Raw genomic sequence first — 19,645 nt, 5'->3', positions numbered from 1 at the left:
AAGTGGAGAGGATGCCTTGAACCAAATGAACCCTACCAAAGCTCTTGGACCTAATGGAATGACACCTATATTCTTTCAACAGTATTGGGCCATTGTGGAAAAATCAGTCACTGTTGTTGTGCTGCATGCTTTAAATGAACGTCAATTCCCATTCTCACTCAATCATACTTTTATAAACCTGATTTCAAAAACAAAAAGACCTGAAAAAGTGAATGAATATAGGCCTATTAGTCTTTGTAATATTATTTACAAACTTATTTCTAAACTATTGGCTAATAGGCTCAAGTTGATTCCCATAATTTCTAGTTCTCAAATTGTCTTTGTTCCTGTTAGAATTATCTTAGGCAATATACTTGTTGCTTATGAAATGATCCATTATTTGAGGAATAAAAGAATAGGAAAAGAGGGCTTCATGTCATTTAACCTCGATATGAGCAAAGCCTTTGATAGGCTTGAATGGACTTATTTGGAAGAGGTTATGCTGCAGATGGGCTTTACCAAGAAATAGATTGATATGGTTATGCTATGTGTAAGGATTGTGTCTTTCTCTATAATTATCAATGGAGGGCCTATGGGACCTATATATCATTCTAGAGGAGTGAGGCAGGGTGATCCCTTATCTCCCTATCACTTTTTGCTATGTATTGAAGGATTGATCACATTGTTGCACCAAGGTTAACAGAACAAACAAATCAGTGGCATTAAAATTCTATCGAGAAGCCCCTTTGGTGGACCACATTCTCTTTGCAGATGATGGTGTGCTATTTTGCAAAGCAAGCCTCTATGAAAATAGAGTTGTGCATAGATTATTAGAGTCATATGAGAAGGCATCTGGTCAGAGCATCAATCGAGAATAAACTGCCATGATTTTTAGCAAAAATGTCCCTACTAATACACAGAAGGTAATTCTAGACTACTGGAGCATCCAATAATTCCAACAATATGACAAGTATTTAGGTCTCCCTCCAATGGTTGGAAGAGCAAAATACAATGCTTTCTTGAATATTAAGCATAGAGTTTGGCAAAAACTTCAAAGCTGGAAGGAGAAGCTTTTGTTACAAGGTGGTAAAGAGATCCTCATTAAGGCGGTAGCACTTCCACCCCAACATACTCTATGAGCTGTTTTAAATTACCCCTTTCTTTGTGCACTGATCTTGAGCATATGATGACTAAATTTTGGTGGGGCCATAAACAAGAAGAAAAGAGGATATATTGGGTGAGTTGGAAAAGAATGTGTGTTCCTAAAAGTGCAGGTGGCATGGGTTTCAAGGATTTGAGAACTTTCCAGGATGCTCTTCTTACTGAACAAGGCTGGAGGCTAATGCAAAATGAGGACAGCTTGCTTCATAAGGTCTTTAAAACTAGATACTTCCCTTAGAACAGGTCTTTGGACTCAAAGCTGGGTCATAATTGTTCTTATGCATGGACGGGCATCTGGTTTGTAAAGGACAAATTGGCACAAGGTTGCAGATGGAGGGTAGGTAATGGCAGATATATTGATATCTAAATTACAATTGGATTCTAGGTTTTAAAGATCTTAAACTGCATGTGGGTGAGGGAGAGATCCGAGAGTATGGGGCAAAAGTGGAGGCACTAATTGATCCAAATAGCAGATGGTGGAATGTTTCAAAAGTTCGAAGTGTACTTCCACCAGTAGCAGTAGATGAAGTGCTGAAGATGGTTCTGAGTATTGAGTTTCATGAAGACTTTCTAACTTGGATTATGGAGAGAAGTGGCAGGTTTAGTGTTAAAAGTGCTTACAGGCTATTCAGTGACATGCAGAAAAGTAATGGACAGGTAAAATCTTCAAATGCTAGTTGGCAAAAAAGAATTTGGAAAGGGATCTGGAAACTAAGCATCCCCAACAAGGTGAAGGTTTTTGCTTGGAGGGCATGTATGGAGGGGTTACCCACTTTATCAAATCTAAAGAATAGGAAAGTAGTGTTTGATGATCTATGTCAGCTTTGCTCTAAATCTGCAGAAAACACGATGGATGCTCTATGCCATTGCTCACTGTTACAAGAAAGATGGAAGAAAGTTCTTCCTGACCTACAAATTGGTGAACCCGATACATAGTTTATGGATTTTGCTAGACAAATACAAGAGAGTAAAATGAAGGAGGACTTGAAGTAAGTGTTCCTGACTGCATGGAGTTGCTGGTATAGAAGGAATCAATGGATATTTGAAGGTAAACACTTGCAATAGAGAGTGTGATCAATCAAGCTCTTTCTATGCAAAAGTTGTTTTAAGTCAATCAAGGGAGCACCTCAAAGTAGTGTCAAGAAAAATTACAAAATGGATTCCACCTACTCAGGATATTATTAAACTTAATGTGGATGGAGCCATATTTTATTAACAAGGTTTTGGTGGGGCTGATTCTTTAAGACAACAAAGGAAAAGTACTTATGACAACTAGTAAAACGGAAGTGGCAGTGAATGATTCATCTGAAATTGAACTGATTGCTATTTGATTGTCAGGATACTTTGTTAAAATATCTGTTTAAAGTAAGGCAGTTGAGGTTGATTGGTCATACAAATTTGATTAAATGTTACACATTTATAGAATGGACCTTGTATAATGGGCTGTGAAGTTTATGAGTTATCTTTCTCAAATACTTGCTTATTCTTTGTCATGGGCTAATGATAGTTTAAACTATGTAGGTATTGAAGGCCCAAGAGCCTAAGAGCCCAAAGCCCACTCATCCTTTGAGCCCAAGTCCATCAAAGTATTAAGCTTCTCAACCACTCACCCTTTACATTTTGTCTGCTAAAGAAGCCGAGCTTTCCCAGAGGGTAGAATGGAGATAAAGTGTAGACGACGGTTAGAAGAGAAAGAAGGAAAAATGATGAAGGAAAATAATAAAAGGGGACAAGGAGCAAGGATGCAGGAGAGTTTTTTTAGCTATTTTGTGGTGTTTTTCTTTCTAGTTTTGTTTTCTATTACAAGGGTTGCTCTGTTAGGGTTTTTGTAAAGCCTCGAAATCATCTTTTTCAATATGATTCTAAGCTAAACTCTACAACTAGGGTTGCAGGGAATGAGTTTTTCTTCTTCTATACGAGTGTTGTTGGGTGTTGTGGTATTTAGCAAGACTCTGTCTCTATATTTTCACTCCTGATTTACTGTGAATTTTTGTAGAATCTCTTATTCTTGACCTATTGTACACTTATAGCACATCAGAACCTTGAAATAATCAAGGATTCCTCAGCCCTAGGGTCTTAGAATTATAAGGATGATTAATATAGTGAGGGATTTTTTTTCTATTGGTGCTTTTAATCTAAGATTGCATGTGTTCTTGAGTTTATGTGTTAATATCATGATTGGTTTGGCACAAGCAGATGCACCTTGTGACCAACATCTCAATGGTTGAGAAAACCCTAACCCTGTGACCTTAGTATTTACTCTCCTGCCAATACAACTTTTGATTCTCAAAGATTCTAAACTGTTTTCTCTAAGTTGACTGTTTCTGTCCAACATCTCATCTTTTTCTCCAAGAAATTAAAAGAATACAAAGCAATTTTCATTCTGACTTGAGCTCATGCTTTATTTCCTTTAGAGTAATTGTTTTATTTCCTTTAGAGTAATTGCAATCCCTCATCCTTAATATCTAAATACAAATTCATCCTACATATTGTACAAATTTCAAGTACATAGTTCATCACATTCTTATAGTAAATAACCTTAAACCCATCCAACTACAAATGTAATCATACTCCCATCTTCACTTTTCTTTTTCCATTTAACATTTTTTGCTTGATTGATCGTGTTGACAAAGTTGTTCCTGTGGAGATGACTTTGGAAGCTCCCTGTGTTTTTAAACCTGCTTTTATACTTAGAAGTAATTTTTTGTGAGTATCACTATTCTAAGAGGGCCTTGTTTGCATTCAAAACCCACCTCAACTTATCTCAACTCATTTCATCATTACAATTTTCTTAAATTCCCACATAAAATATAATAAACAATTCAACTTTCAAATTCTAAAACAACTTTCCTAAATTCTCACACAAAATATAATAAATAATTCAATTTTTATTTTATTATTTACAAATCATTTCAACATATCTCAACTCATATCTGAATCTAAATCATTCATATTTCTGTTAATCTACACAGCTTCATATTAAAAGTGAGTCACTTATGATGGTTAAAGAAATCCAAGAGTTGGATAATTCGAGATCTTGGCTGGGACATATTGTCAAGATATTCAACAACTTATTCAAAGGGCACCGAGGTGCACAATTCAACATGTCTATATGCATGGAATGTCAATGACTTCAATGTTTGGTGGGGTTATATGCCCAGTTTTATTCAACAAGTCTGTTGGGTTGAGCAATTTTTGTAATGTATTTCTGATTTAATGAAGAGTTCATGTTTCCTATTAAAAAACAAAAAAAAATTATTTCATCCAACCTTATCCTTCCAGGTGCTCCAAAAACGTGGATAATTATATTAGCGCGTGAACCTGGAACAGCAGCGCGTGACCAAAAAGTAGAGAATTTTAACTATGGTGTCAATTATTTCAGGTTTATCCACTCATTCGTGGATTTCTCGACCTACCCTACGTGGGCGCCGTCCCTACCCAGTGTCAATCTCTGTAAATAAACACAACTCCAACATTATTTTCATAATCCCATTCTAAAATCTGTTCCTGGCTAAACCTTCATTCGACCCGCCACCTCGCTGCAACATCCTCCTTCCCCTCTCCACCCCACACCTGCGTTTCCTTCTCGTTACCTCGTCTCTCTGCACCTTCCTCTGCTTCTGCCTTTGCCTATGTGTATATATCTGTAGTGTGTATATCTATATCTGTATATATATATATATATATATATATATCATATAAGAGAGAGGATTTCGATCTGTCCCGGTTTTCTTTTCTCCCAAAAATGGGAAATGCTAACGGTACAGAAGGAGGCAGTGGGATTGGGAGGGATGATGAAGATCCGTTATCAGGAAGGAGATCGAATGGTGAATCGGGGTTTGGTTACAACCACGCGCCCAATTCCCATCCTCCGGAGCGCGTGCCTTCCTCCGATTCAATGGGGAACAATACCCCTCCTCAGAGCCCCCGACGCTCTCGATCCCCCATCTTGTTCGCTCCTCAGGTACTGCCTTTTCTGTTATCTTCTCTCGTTTGAATATTTGAAATAAAAAAAGGTATTTATAATGCCTTTTGTTCTTGCTTCTTGTTTTCTATCCAAATGTCATTACTAACTAGACAATAGAGCTTAAGACGTACTGTTATTTAAATTTAGCGATTGCTATATCAGAATGTTGTACTTGGTTTATATTCATCACTTGGTGTGGAAGGATATGTTATTTCTTACAACCTGAGATCGGGTTGAACATTTATATGAAAATAATTTGTACAGCTAAAACTGGGGTATATAAAGGAAGGAAGGAAGGAAGGCGGAATCCAGGAGTTTCACACTATAATATATCTGGTCGAAAAATATATCTGGTCGATTTCATCGTGTGATGTTTGTTTATATAGTTTTTTCATCCATTTTGTGTACAGAAGTGCATCCCAAGTGTGATTCAATTGAAGTTTAATGCATCTATTCCCAAGTGTGATTCAATTGAAGTTTAATGCATCTATTTGAAGTCTTCATTCGCTAGAATTCAACAAATTAACGTAATTAATTTGGCAACATTAACCCGTCATACTTGTCGGTGCCTCACATGTCTACAGCATATTGCAGGCAAGCACTCTATTTGCCCATTCGGGATGTCCGTATAGAATGTGCTATGCTGGAACCTTTATCAACAAAAATTAGGCCATGTTTGGTTTGCCATTTTTTTTCAAAATTTTTCAAAATATTTTATAACTTCTATCCAAACATCTTTCAATTAAAAAAAAAATCAACTTTTCATCCCATCATTTGCCTAAATTGCAGAGAAAAGTAAAAAACACAGAAACAAAACAACTTTTACATAAACTACCCTATAAATTATATTCAAACAATATTTCGATTTTGCTTATCTACTTTCACAAACCCTAACACAAACATATTTCAAAAGTTTTTTTATTTATTGAAAACTTCACAAAAATTAATAAACAATACATATAAAAAAAAATCTCAAAACATTCTCAAAATTTCTCTTAACCAAACATGTGCTAACCTTCTCTTTGTTTTCTTTTTTAACTTTTGTGACATCTGTCCCGGGTTGTTTGCAAATGAAACCTGGCCTCTCGTTTAAAAACTTGCCCGCATGTTATCTCAGCCATTGGACAGAGCAATCCTCCTTTATCATAGGTTTCCCTGCATGCACAAGATAAATTGAGATTGTTGAAATGAAGAAAGAATATACCTTTATTCTTCTGAGATACTTGAAAAAAATAGATTAGCAATCAAGGTGTTCTTAATGACTTGTTTTGGCTTCTTATAAAAAAGCTGATAAAAGTTAGAGAGACTATCAGAAGGTGACTTAGAACTTTTTCACTGACTTGCCTACACACCGATTTAGTATAATGTGGATTTAGTGGTAATTATTTGAACCTGTCATCTATAGACTTGTACACATGGCATGTTCTCATTTTTTGGGTCCTTAGTTTTGTTTTTAGGAAGTAGTCAAATTGACTGATCGACTCTCTTATGTGGTCTTTAGAGGTTTTTTATTTAGGAGATTATCATGATTCTCTCTCTACCTTGGTCTTTGAGTGCCAAATGAAAGTGATTTTTTTTTTCCTTACAAAAACTAATCTGGAATCACTTTTTAGCTTCTTTCAGTAGGAAACTATTGAAAAGAATTCTTTTGTCCACTGTGAATGAGGATTGTGCGTTATATGCTTGTGTTATTGGAAGGAATACATACTTTGAAGAGAACACATCACTGCCTCAACTATGCTACCGGAGGCTCTAAACAAAGAAATTCAATTGATATGAAATAAAGTTATAAAAAACTAATTTTTGACCTGTTATTATTTATAACTTATTATTGTTTTATTATAATTAATATTATAATATTATAATTTATTATAATATTATAAAGACAAGTATGCACATGTTAGCTTGTAGAAGTGATCGAGTAGTACTCCCCATGATTCATTTTTAATATGGAGAGTTGGTTTAGCGTGTATTATCCCTCAAAAGTTAGTTGATCTCCTTGCTACTCGGAGAGGATTAAGTGGAAACAGTCAATTGCAGCTGTGTAGAAGATCATCCCCATTTTTCTATTGTGGTGTATATGGAAGGAAAAGAACGATAGAAACTTCAAATATTGTGAGTGGTAATTGGATTAACTCAAAACATTTTCTACAAAACATTGTTCCTTTGGGCAAAGATTCCAATGGACAAAGTCTCCACGGTTTCCTTGTATTGGTTTCTAACTTCAAATAGGTGTTTTTCCTGTGTACTTGCCTTCTTGGGCTATGCCTATTGATACTATCAATAAAATTCGCATATACTTATCATTTTTTTTAAATCTCCCATATCTAATTGATAATTGAATGAGGGTCCTTGAAGCTCATCCTCTTCATCACAAATGATCTGCTTACCCCAAAATGACCCCTTCTCCCAAAGTTATGGGGCTAGTTTTCCTACTAATAGATCCAACTACCGAGTTGGGAAACATTGGTCTAACTTTGTATTGACCCAATTCACGAGTTATTTTTTTAAGTTCATTTGCATCATATATCTTTGGAATTTACCATTGGTAAATACTATGCGCACAACCAACATATAACTTTTACACTACTACCTATTAAAATACTGATTTATTTTGGCGTTATTTGAATTTCATTTATTTTTTAACTTATCAAAAAATTTCATTTATTTTTTATGTGTTTGAATTTAAAAAGTAATGATATTTTAATAGGGAGTTGTGTAAAATGTGTGTTGATTTTATGCATATTTTAATAGGGAGTTGTGTAAAATGTGTGTTGATTGTATGCATATCATTGCTCTTTACCAATTCAAGTAGCTTGGTCAACTATTCAATACAACTTTCAAATTCATTAAAATTCCATGTGCAACAGTCTGAACTATTATTACCTGCTCTCCATTCTCATTTGTTAATGATTTAAGTATAATAATATTTTCAATTACTAAGATTCCCTGTTGAATGTCTTGACCTAATCATTTCTCGTGAACAATAGCTAAAAGGCATTAACAAGGTAAACTAGCTTATGTGAGGTATCTAGGATAATTGGAATTGCAATTCTTAAAGACCCTACTATTCTCATATTTATAAATATTTCACATTAACATCAACCATTTGTATGATTCTTTGATAGACCATCAGGATTTTAGGAGTGAATAGAAAGTTGGATCTTCATCTAATCTCAGTTGATCGCTCCATCTTTCCTCATGAGGAAAAATTTTGATTTCAAATCTTAGTTCAAACATGAGAAGGATTCCATGGTAAGTGCCTTGGAGTATCCACATCTAAGGTTTAGGCACTAATGAGCAAATTGAACTATCAAGTGGTTGAGAACCTCACAGTGTAGGCATAACGACCCAATTATCAAGGTATGCTCTATGAAAAGCATGTCGTAAGGTGATGGGTTAAGTATCGCTCTCGTATTTAGTTGCCATCATTGAGTTTTGAATCCTGAGTAGATTGCCAGCGATAACCCAGAGGAAGTATAACACCTCCTTCCCGTAGGATAGAGATATTACTAACATTCATAACATAATGCCCGGTAAAGAGATTCATATCCTGAAATACCTCATTTATTGAAATTCATAAAAAATATTAAAACTGAATTGAACATGATTGTTTCGAAAACTGAACGTAACGTAAAAGAACATACCTAAACTAATCCTATGAGTGGCATAAAAGAAATCTAATTCTTGTGTGAATATCACTTATTCCTTCCTAAGTCTTTATACTAGGTTTATTCTTGGCCATCCAGCTCTGCGTCATTATAGACACCATCTGCGAGAATTAAACATGGAAGAAAATAAGAAGACAAACAAAAATGAGTCGAATACTCAGTAAGTAGCACATTATACCGTAAAATATAATCTGGCCTAGCATGGACTTAATTTCTGAAGACTCTTCACAACATATTTACACCATCACAGATTCACAATCATACACATAACATAACTTTCAAACTTTGCATACGTATACATATCATCACAAATTCACATGGTATATATATATTCATCATTAACATGAGCGGAAGTATACATAATCATGGCAAATATGTAACGTGAATGCATAATAACTTGTTTATCTTGTTTTAACATGGAGTGAAACACGCTTGGGTCCGTGTTTCACTTAACTGAATAACATGAAGTGAAACACGCTTGGGTCCATGTTCCACTTAACTGAATAACATGAAGTGAAACACGCTTGGGTCCGTGTTCCACTTAACTTGTGGTTAACCACGCTTGAGTCCGTGGCACTGTCTTAAAACTTATCTTTCTTAATGCATGAGAATCCATTAGGCTTCATGAATTTTCTTAACATGGCATTTTCTTGTACATGACATAGCATAACATGACATTTTCTTGTACATGGCATAACATGACATTTTCTTGTACATGACATAACATAACATGATCTGAACATTATATGACATTCCATGGCATACATGATCTAAGTACTACCTGGCATACATGATCTAAGTATTACATGAACAATGAGAATTCATTAAGCTTCATGAACTTCCTTAACATAGCATATTCTTGTACTTGGCATGGCATAACATGGCATTTTCTTGTACATGGTATAGATAACATGACATAATCATAACATGATCTGAACATTTTATAACATTCCATGGCACACATGATCTAAGTACTACATGAACATGACATACATGATCTAAGTACTACATGGCATACATGATCTAAGTGTTACATGAGCATGGCTTGCATAATCTGGCTATTCTATTACATGGCATACTTGACTTGAATTACTACATGAACATCTCATGACTTTCATATGATCTTAGTAACATTCAATCAATCAAACAAATTCATTCATTCAAGCATAATCTCATATTTCATCAAGATCGTGAAAGAAATCTAACCTTGACTTGTCTCTTAGCGTAACGTAGATAACCATCATAAGCACATCATATTTTTCTACATAACAATAATAACAATCATATTCACAGTACGCATGAATTTGTATGATCATACTATTTACCTCTTAGCATTGCGTCCTGATTTCCAACTTGTAGCACGTTACCTATAGGAGGTACTAGGTGTTACTAATTTCCTAGCAAAACGTGTCGTAATGCTCTATGTAATTAAATACGTATAATGGAATTTAACTAAAATAATAGGTTCCATAATATACTTTAAAATCCTTTAAATACCTTTTATAAAAATTGTGTCTATAGGCTCTTAATTATTCAAGTAGATAAAGTCCATGTAAAAGTAATGTTTTTCTGAGAATATAACCAACCCAATAAAATACTAAAACATGTTTTTGTAGAGCACCACTAGCCCACTTTAAACCATAAAACAGTTTCTGTCAACCCAAGTTCATCCACTTAAATTATCATATCTAGTCCTTTAAATATAAAATAGTAGAAAATATCTACATATTATGTATTTTATAAAATAGCACTGTAGTGATTTTGCAACTCAAGTTTAATAATATTGAAGGCCCACATTGGAAAACAGTCTTCTAAAATAATAAACCAGTTTCTGTAAGATTGGGTCCAGCTTAAAACATGGCCCGTGTAGATAATCGGCCCTCTTCAAGTTTATAAGGCTCCTGGCTAAAAGGCTTAAGGCCCATAGCCCATTCTAATATTAGTAAAGTAAAAGCCTTAAGGGCTGAGAAAGAAATGCTCCTGAGAGGAGCATCATGCGACGGAAGGCAACTCATTAAGAGAGGGACTGAGTGCGACTGCGGCTTTGGGTGGCTCGGAGTGACTGGCGACGCAACTGGGGGGGTCCCTAAGGTGGTGCGACACCGAGAGAGGGAGAGAGTTTAGAAAGAGAACCATCAAACCGAAAAACACTAGGGAGAGAAAATGGTGGCTGACGGCGATGGGCTTACTGGAAGGGAGTGGGCTCGACGGGGTTGGGCTGGCTTGCAGTTTTTGGCACCGTGGGTGGTGCTCCGATGTCCTATGGTGGTCGACGGCTGCTGGGCAGAAACTAAGGCTTATGCGAAATTGTTGTTCATCTGGGTATTTAGTGTGTTTAAAACAGTGGGTTTACGTGAGATTTTATAGACGATGGGGGAGGGAAACGACGTGACTCCTTAGAAGATATGCGACGTTTGAAGTTTGTTACACTTGGAAATTATTCCTACGAGGATACGGGTTCTGAGAGGATTTTGAGGAATCAAGTTGTGGTTTCAAACTAGGAAACTAATCTAATATGGAAACTAATGGAAACGACGTGACTCCTCAGGAAATCACTAATTTACTATTAGCATATTTTCTAAGATGATAATAGAAGTAAAATAAATAAATGTAAAATCTAATAAAATAATAATAATAATATGAACAATACATAAAACCTATCTTATGGCCTAATCTTAGGATCGGGTTGTTACAGGAAGGTGAGGATGATGTAAAGTCATCATGCTTCTTTTGTCCTAGGTGACACATGGCCACAATGGCTAGGACAAAGGCCGATCCCGTAAGGGTAAAGCTAACCCCCGAAAACCCATTCTTAGTTTGGATAGTAGGTTGCAACTTGCCTGCATAAAGCCTGAATCACTATTATCGCCAATTAGCAATATGTTGGTGAATTTGGGATGGAGGAAGTGGTAAGATGTTTTGGATCCCTTCCAAGAAAGGGAACTTCTCTATTTGATCATTTTATGGATCAACGCCACAATCCTTTTCCTGGGAGGAGTATTTGGAGGAGTAAGGCTCCTCTTAAGGATGCTTTATTTGTTTGGACAGCTTCCTTAGGGAAGATTCTGACTCAACCTAAGAAAACGATAGAGCATAGTAATTGATTAGGCTCCGTTTGGAAACAAAAGTGTTTTATCTCATCTCATCATTACAACTTTTTCAAATTCTCACGCAAACTATAATAAACAATTCAACTTTTCAAATCTCAAAACAATAATAATATTAAAAAATAATATTCTAACAATATTTTATTCAACTTTCAACTTTTATCTCAACTCACTATCCAAACCACACCAGTGTTGCATGTGAAGAAATGGAGAGATAGTAGATCATTTGCTTCTTCGTTGTGAGGTGGCTAGGGCCCTATAGGATGATATCTTCAGTAGAATGGGACTAGCATGTGTAACGCCCTAATGGAAGGTCCAAATCATATGGCCTATACTCCAAAAAGACTAGTCAATGATACAATTAGAGCTCTATTGAAACATTATAAAGAGCAAGAAATTCTCATTCCCAAGCAATGTGAGATCTCATATATCACCTACCCTTATCCTTATCATATGGGGTATCACAGTATGGGTTATGCTTGGGAAGGTGGTTGATCTCCCTGCCAGTTGGAATTGTAGCAATATGGAAGATGATCCCCATATGTCTGTTGTGGTGCATTTGGAGCGAAAAGAAGCCAGCTGGAGAGGTCTATACAACATCCCGCAAATTGTAACGTAATGAAAGATGGTCCCCATATGTCTACTGTGGTGCATTTGGAGGGAAAGGAACAATCGGAACTTTAAAGACAAGGAATGCTCACTGGATCAACTTATACGCTTCTTCTTCGATACATTATTGTTTTAGCAATTGCTATAGACTTTAACGGGCTCAACTTTCATGATTTTCTTGTATCTATTTTTAGTTATTGACTAGGTGTCTTCTCTTGTATGCTTCGTGTATACTTGGGCTATGCCTATTTTTAATTATTATAAATAACATTTATCTTACCTATAAAAGCAACATGGGAGTGAACGAAATTCAAGGGCCTTGTAGACGCTGCCTGCTAAACTATGGGAGCTCGCCATAGCGCATTGACTATGCTTCTATGTTTGATGGTTTTTTCCCTTATTTTATTAGTTTCTCATATTTGGAATGTTATAATTTTTGCCTCAATTTGTTCCAATCAATTTACATGGTCCAATGGCATAGCAAGACATTCACTTCTTGTGGCATACATGCATGCTTAAATTGTTCTATGATCATTTAGTAGGCCATGGTCTTCGTTTTTGAAAGAGTTAAAGGGAAATTTTCCCATTTGATACTCCAACATTAATTTATATAGCCTAGCATGGAAAAAAGGTTGTATAAGCAAGCTGACTTCAAAGTGCTTTCTATCTTATTAGGCCTTGGCTCAAGTGCCAAGGGCCTTGGTCTTAGGGGTACACTTCCCCCAGGTGTAAGGTTTGGACCCTTGGGTGCAAAGAAAGAAAGAAAGAATTCTAGGTGTCATGTTCCACTAGTGAAAACCGATGATTTGCCTGATTTGTGTGATGTGGGCGTGTTACATGGTCAAGGGTTTAACCGGGTAAAAAACATGTCGCATTTGCATGGTTGCAGAAATTCCTCATCATAACACACACACACACACACATATATTATGAAAGACACGGTGTAATGGCTTAAAATTTTTCCTATTGATTTACTAGGCTCCGTTTGGTTTCCCTCATTGGCCATGCAAATGTAGTTTGCCTTGGTTGGACTCCCTTGGCATGCTATCCTAACACATGGATGCACCTAATTCTAAATTTGGTGCTCATGCTACACCTTAAGGAGTTACTTCAGCTGTTATAGTTAATATTCTTCAACTTCTCAGCAATGTTTCATTTGACTCATTAGGTAAGGGGATTTGATTTTCAAGTGAAATACTCTTCGTTGTGGTGTATCTAGCAAGAAGATTCCGTGAGGTGTTGAGCAACACTTATGTTGTGGTTCTGATATCTAACTTAGGAATCAAATTGAATGCCTTAATTTTTAAAGGTCATGATAAATATTTATTTTTGTGACTTGGAAGCTAACTATGGTAGGGTCCTTCGGGCAAAAGGACTTGAACATTTTGATGGATATATTAAATTTTGGAATCAATAATTTGGAGGTGTTGCCTAAAATTGCTTTCTTTTGTTGGACTGCATCTCTTAGGAAAATATTGACTATGGAAAACTTAAGCGTGAACTCATTGTGATGGATTGGTGCTAGATGTGTTAGAAGAGTGGTGAATTTGTGAATCAGGGCAAGGATGTTATGGGCTAGGGTCTTTAAGGCCTTGTTTGTTTTCACAGATGAGTAAGATGAGTTGATATTAAAGTTAAAAATTGAATAAAATATTGTTAGAATATATTTTTTTAATATTATTTTTATTTTGGGATTTGAAAAAGTTGAATTGATTATTTTATTTTTTTGTGGGAATTTGGAAAAATTGTAATGATTAGATGAGATGATATGAGTTAAGAGGAGTTGTGAAAACAAACGAGGCTTAACAGGATTGGACTTGCATGGGTGATGCCTAGGAGGGTGGTGGACTTGTTTGGTTGTCGGAACGAGCGTCAGGGCAATTCTCAAATTGCTGATGTATGGTGATTGATCCTTTATGCCTCACGTGTTGTATTTGGCTTGAAAGGAATGGCCGGTGCTTTGAAAATAGGGAATGCTCTCTGGATGAGTTAAAAAGTTTCTTTTTCCATACTTTATATCTTTGGGCTTCTGCCAGTGTTTTCAATGGAGCTGGCTTACATGACTTTTTGTATCACTTTCTAGCTCCTAACTTGTGACTAGGTGTTGTATACTTTCTGTAGACTTGGGCTATGCCTATTTACTTATTTCAATAAATCTGATTTTGCTTACAAAAAAAAACATTAGTCTTACTAGAATTGATTAACTTGTCTAATACATGATACTTGTCAGGGTGCAGCCTAGTGGTCAAGGGGGAGCTTGGGATGAGTTGTATAGTTTTACATCAGGTGGGTGGGGCGTGTATACGGGGGTTGCTCCCCAGAGGTGGGTCTGAACAACATTCCTTGTTGAGCGTACACGTCTTAGAAAAAACTTGTCCTATACATAATGGCATGTTTTCATTTTTCAATAGCAACATGGAATCTTCTTATTGTTGGGAAAAAATATGTTGAATGCCTTCAGCTATCAAGTTGTTGGAATGAAGTTTCCACATACCTTTTTGCCTCAACCACAGGAATGCTTGGACCTTAGAGGTCGTGTACTTTCAGTATTGAATTTGAAATTGCTCCTGCAATAATTCTAGGATTGGTCGTGGCTACTAGCTTTTAAATTCTTGGAGCTTTTAAAACCCTGAGGGGTAGCTCAGCTGGTCCAGCCTTGGGTTTGCTCTCCAAGGGTCATCGGTTCGAGTCCCCTTAGGGCCATTGGAGGTTTACCTGGTCGTTAACTTCAGGGCACATGAGATTAGTAGAGGTGTGCGCAAGCTGGCTCGGACACCCACGGTTATTTAAAAAAAAAAAAAAAAAATTCTTGGAGCTTTTAAAATTTTAGGATTTAACTTACCTCCAATGGCCCTAATAAAGTTGGGTAGCACTCTTTTGTTCTCTAATAAAGTTTGTCTATCTTACAAAAAATATCTTTAAAAATTTATTGAACTTTACCTACTATACTGCAATCTGAGTGTGTAAATAGAATTTTGAATGTATCTGTTTAATATCAAGATAATGATTCAATTGTATATTAATTTCAAAAGGGTTTTGTTTAATGAAGCCTTGATTTCACACAACATCATTGCTAATGCAAAAAGTTTCATAAAATTCTAATATTTCCATATGTTTTGAATCATGCAGTTGAGAATGTCCATGATTACAAATGTGTTCTTGTAAAGAAATATTTCCTTTTAGGTTGGTCTGACTTGCAACCATAGGGACTAGGGATAATCCAAAATGATATTGCCTAGAAGGTTTTGACTGAGACTTTAAGGTAGAGCAATTGAATTGATATGCACATATACGGTGCTGGCATGTGCATGTGTGGTGCAAAAGGCAATCAAGGTGCAATGTGGCAATTCAGTGGAACATTTTACTCCAGCCTTTTCTGATGTTGAATTTTCAGCCTACCCAAGGACTTGGAATGCTACATGGTCTTACTAGAGCCTTGAGAAGGGCGCAAGAGGTTTGTAGCGTATATAGCCTTTTGGGCTATTTAATGTGTTAATGGGAAAGTGGAAGCCCACTCGATAAAGCCCACTTATTCCAGTTCAACATTAGTTAATGGCAAACTCTAGCCACTTACCAAAAACAAAAAGAAATGCACACTGACTGGAAATTTAAATTTAAATCTCAAATCAATCTAATCAGAAATGTGATTTCGAAACTTTTAGCTCCAGTACAGCTATGCTCCAAAAGATCCATTAAAATTTTCTAAATAATGAAATAAAATATCCATGCTGTAACAAATTGATTTTTCTTTTATCGGTGAACAAGAATTTTATTGATGAGAATGATAGGAATAGCCATGTACATATACAAGAGCAATACCCATGTTGTAACGAATTGATATTTGAGGGATGCATGCTACTGTGCAATTCCTCAAGTATGCACTTGTTCTTATTTATTGTGACATTGTAAACATGTGAAGTCTATGTTATTGGGCTAGCTGTGATAATATTGTTAGTTATGTTGCTTTCATATATATATATATATATATATATATATAAGTTCTGTTGCTTTCATGCAAGAGTTACTGGTTTTTACTGTTGATTTGTGGAGACGCTAGATGCTGGTAAAAAGTTCTGAATTTTATTTTTATACCGTGACCTAAGGAGCTTAACACCCTTGTTGACCTTTAACCGATGGGTTGCTCTTCTTCTAAATGTTTGCAGGTTCCACTAGCTCCCTTGCACAGGGATGATGCCCCCCTCTTTTCCAACAGCATCTGGCAGAATGAATCTCAGGGAGTTGTTGATCATCCGCCTGAGCGAGGAATCCCTACCATGATTACATGGAGCTATGGTGGTTCCAATGTTGCAGTTGAGGGATCTTGGGACAACTGGAAATCAAAGTAAGCACTGGTCACTTTTTTTTATCATAATTGACTTTATCTTGTGACATGTACGTGACATGTTGGACAAAGTATGTGACATGTTGTTCCATCTCATTGCAGGAAATTACTTCAGAGATCTGGTAAAGACCACTCAATTCTTATGGTCCTGCCATCAGGTATATTCCATTACAGGTTCATTGTTGATGGTGAATGGAGATATATCCCAGATCTTCCTTTTGCAGCTGACGAAATCGGCCGTGTTTGTAATCTTCTCGATGTTCATGTATGTGTCTTGCTTCTCCTTCATATAGCCTCTATATTCTCCTCAAGTTTGTTGTCTTTATCCCACAGTCAAGATCATTCAGGTGGTGGATGTAAGAAGGGTGGGTATGTTCTGAAGCATGCCAATCAGACCTGTAGTTGTGACAAAGAGCAAGAGAGACGGAGATTGACAAGAAAATGTTATGCAGCATGTACATGGGCTACTTATAATGATCTAAATGCCATGAACGGAAATGGAAGTTACGCACCGACAAAACAACACTAATACATGCAGTAGGGTAATTAAGTCGTGTTGTGTAAGAATAATAGTAGTTACACTAACCAATTAATTAATGTGACACCAATCAAGGAGCTGGATCACCATGACTTCAACCAATTTTTAAATTTCTAATAACTAGGAATGTCACAATTTAGTCAGTCAAATTACTCTCAAAAAAACTTTCTTCGATGACATCACTGTTTTGGACTTCTTTCTTAGCTGATATCTAATGAATTATATGGTTTAAGATCTATTTTCATACACCGCTATTACAATCATCTAACTTTCCTCTGTTAGCTTTTGTTGTTTTGTGCAGGATCATGTGCCTGAAAACCTTGAGAGCGTGGCTGAGTTTGAGGCTCCACCTTCACCAGACTACAGCTATAGTCAGGTTTTACCAGCAGAGGAGGATTTTGCAAAGGAGCCTGTGGCTGTTCCGGCCCAACTGCATCTAACCGTCCTGGGTATGGAGAACTCAGATGAAGCTTCTTCTTCAAAGCCTCGGCATGTTGTGCTCAATCACGTTTTCATGGAGAAAGGTTGGGCTTCTCAGTCTGTGGTTGCCTTGGGACTAACCCATCGGTTCCAGTCTAAATATGTCACGGTTGTCCTCTACAAACCACTCAAAAGGTAGAACTCCCACTTTTGAAGCTCAATTCTGCAAATGAAAAGATTGAAAAATGATTTTACAGTTAACCGTGAAGGTATCTTTGTCTATAGAACATCTCCATATTTTAACTCGTGACCATGTTCTGTCACACAGCACACCTTAATTTCATCCTTTGCTTATGGAACCCTTTTTCCTTCCTGTAAATAGTGGAAAACAATGATCTACTTTCCACAGCTTTGTTTATCTTTTTTCTTTTCTTTCTTTTGTTTTTTTTTTTATTTTTTTTTTATTTAAATTGGTAGAATTGCTTGTGGTGTAATTGATCGGTTTTAGTAAACTCCATCATAAATGCATGTTCTCAATCTTACTTCGATTCACTGTCTTATACTTTTAGTTGACGGGGAAGTAGGGGAGGATTCATGGGTTTAAGAATCGTTTCAACTATGTAGCTTGCTACGCCTGGTGCCATAAAAGGATTTTAGAAGGGGACAGGAAAGCTATGAGATAGAAGAATGTGGGGTTGGCTTTAAAATTCTTGATTTTAGCATTATGCTACTGATTTTAGGATTTGTAACTTTGTAGTTTAGGGTATTTTATGAGTAATATTTTTTCATCTTAAGCCATTATTTTTTATTAAATATATGTAAATATTTTAATTTATTGATATCTTTGTATAAGCATTCAGAGATGAGATGAGTTGAGATAGATTAGAGTGGTTTTTGAATTCAAATGGGGCAAAACCCTGAGAACACTGTACACCACTATGGAACCATGCCCGTGCCCTTCGTATACAACCTGAAAAGATACTGTTTGGAATATACGGGTAGAACACTCGATGTTGTGAGTAATAGATATTTTAATTGTAGGGTTTTTATTAAAAAGTTCTATCAGAAATCTATTTACTGTTTGATAAACATGTCTAAAGTGTTTTTAAACATGTTAACAGTTTTTATCAGCATCTCGCATGATCGTTAAAGTTGCTTTTCAACAAATGCTTTGATTTGAGTTTTTTAAAAAAGTGAGTTTTAGCTTTTTCAATTACTTTTTATAAAGAGTAATAGTCCATACAATTCTAGCGTGTGCAATTTCTATCTATTCTCTTTGAGAAAAAATGAGATCTATTATTGAAAAAATAATTTCTTTACGTGGGTGTTAGATTTATGTACTTTTTCAAAGGAGGTGTGTAAGACTTGCACACTTTAAGATTATCTTATAAATATGATTTGTCTTTTATAAATCTATCAAGCATACAAACTTTTCTTTAAAACGTTACAATCTCTAAAACATTAGAATCACGTGTATAATATTCACTGCACCATACTTTGTGAATATTTGTCTTTAGATTATTTGAAGTTCTGAACGCATTAGAAAAAGTGAAAAATATTTGATCAGAAAAGATGCAACAATTTTTTTTTTTTTTTTTTTTAATCTTTATCAGTCAAAACAGAGAAACAAACGAGTAAAAGAACTTTCTGTAATCCAAGTCCTGAAATAAGAAATGATACAGACAAAATCATTTATAATTTTTACACAATTTTTAATAAAATATTATTATTTTTTAATTCAAACCCATCACAATCAAATAAAATCCAACGAATTAAAAATTAATAATATTTTTATAAAAAAAGTTATTGAACTAGTGTATATATGTTTTTGTCACGAAAGATTCAAGATTT

At 35.7% G+C, this 19,645-nt stretch overlaps 1 protein-coding gene across 1 annotated transcript; it reads left to right on the top strand.

Moving 5' to 3' along the window:
- The first annotated feature begins 4,644 nt into the window (after window positions 1-4,644).
- On the top strand, window positions 4,645-18,200 carry LOC121241256 (SNF1-related protein kinase regulatory subunit beta-1). The gene is made up of 4 exons (XM_041138949.1): window positions 4,645-5,104; window positions 16,658-16,836; window positions 16,939-17,101; window positions 17,676-18,200. Exons 1-4 carry the CDS (start codon window positions 4,886-4,888, stop codon window positions 17,991-17,993), a joined length of 879 nt encoding a protein of 292 aa, XP_040994883.1. The 5' UTR covers window positions 4,645-4,885; the 3' UTR covers window positions 17,994-18,200.
- The last annotated feature ends 1,445 nt before the right edge of the window (window positions 18,201-19,645 follow it).

The sequence above is a fragment of the Juglans microcarpa x Juglans regia genome, chromosome 7S (assembly GCF_004785595.1).
Source record: "Juglans microcarpa x Juglans regia isolate MS1-56 chromosome 7S, Jm3101_v1.0, whole genome shotgun sequence".
NCBI classification, from domain to species: domain Eukaryota; kingdom Viridiplantae; phylum Streptophyta; class Magnoliopsida; order Fagales; family Juglandaceae; genus Juglans; species Juglans microcarpa x Juglans regia.
Note: the sequence above shows the minus strand (reverse complement) of the source record. Positions and strands in the feature narration are given on the sequence as shown.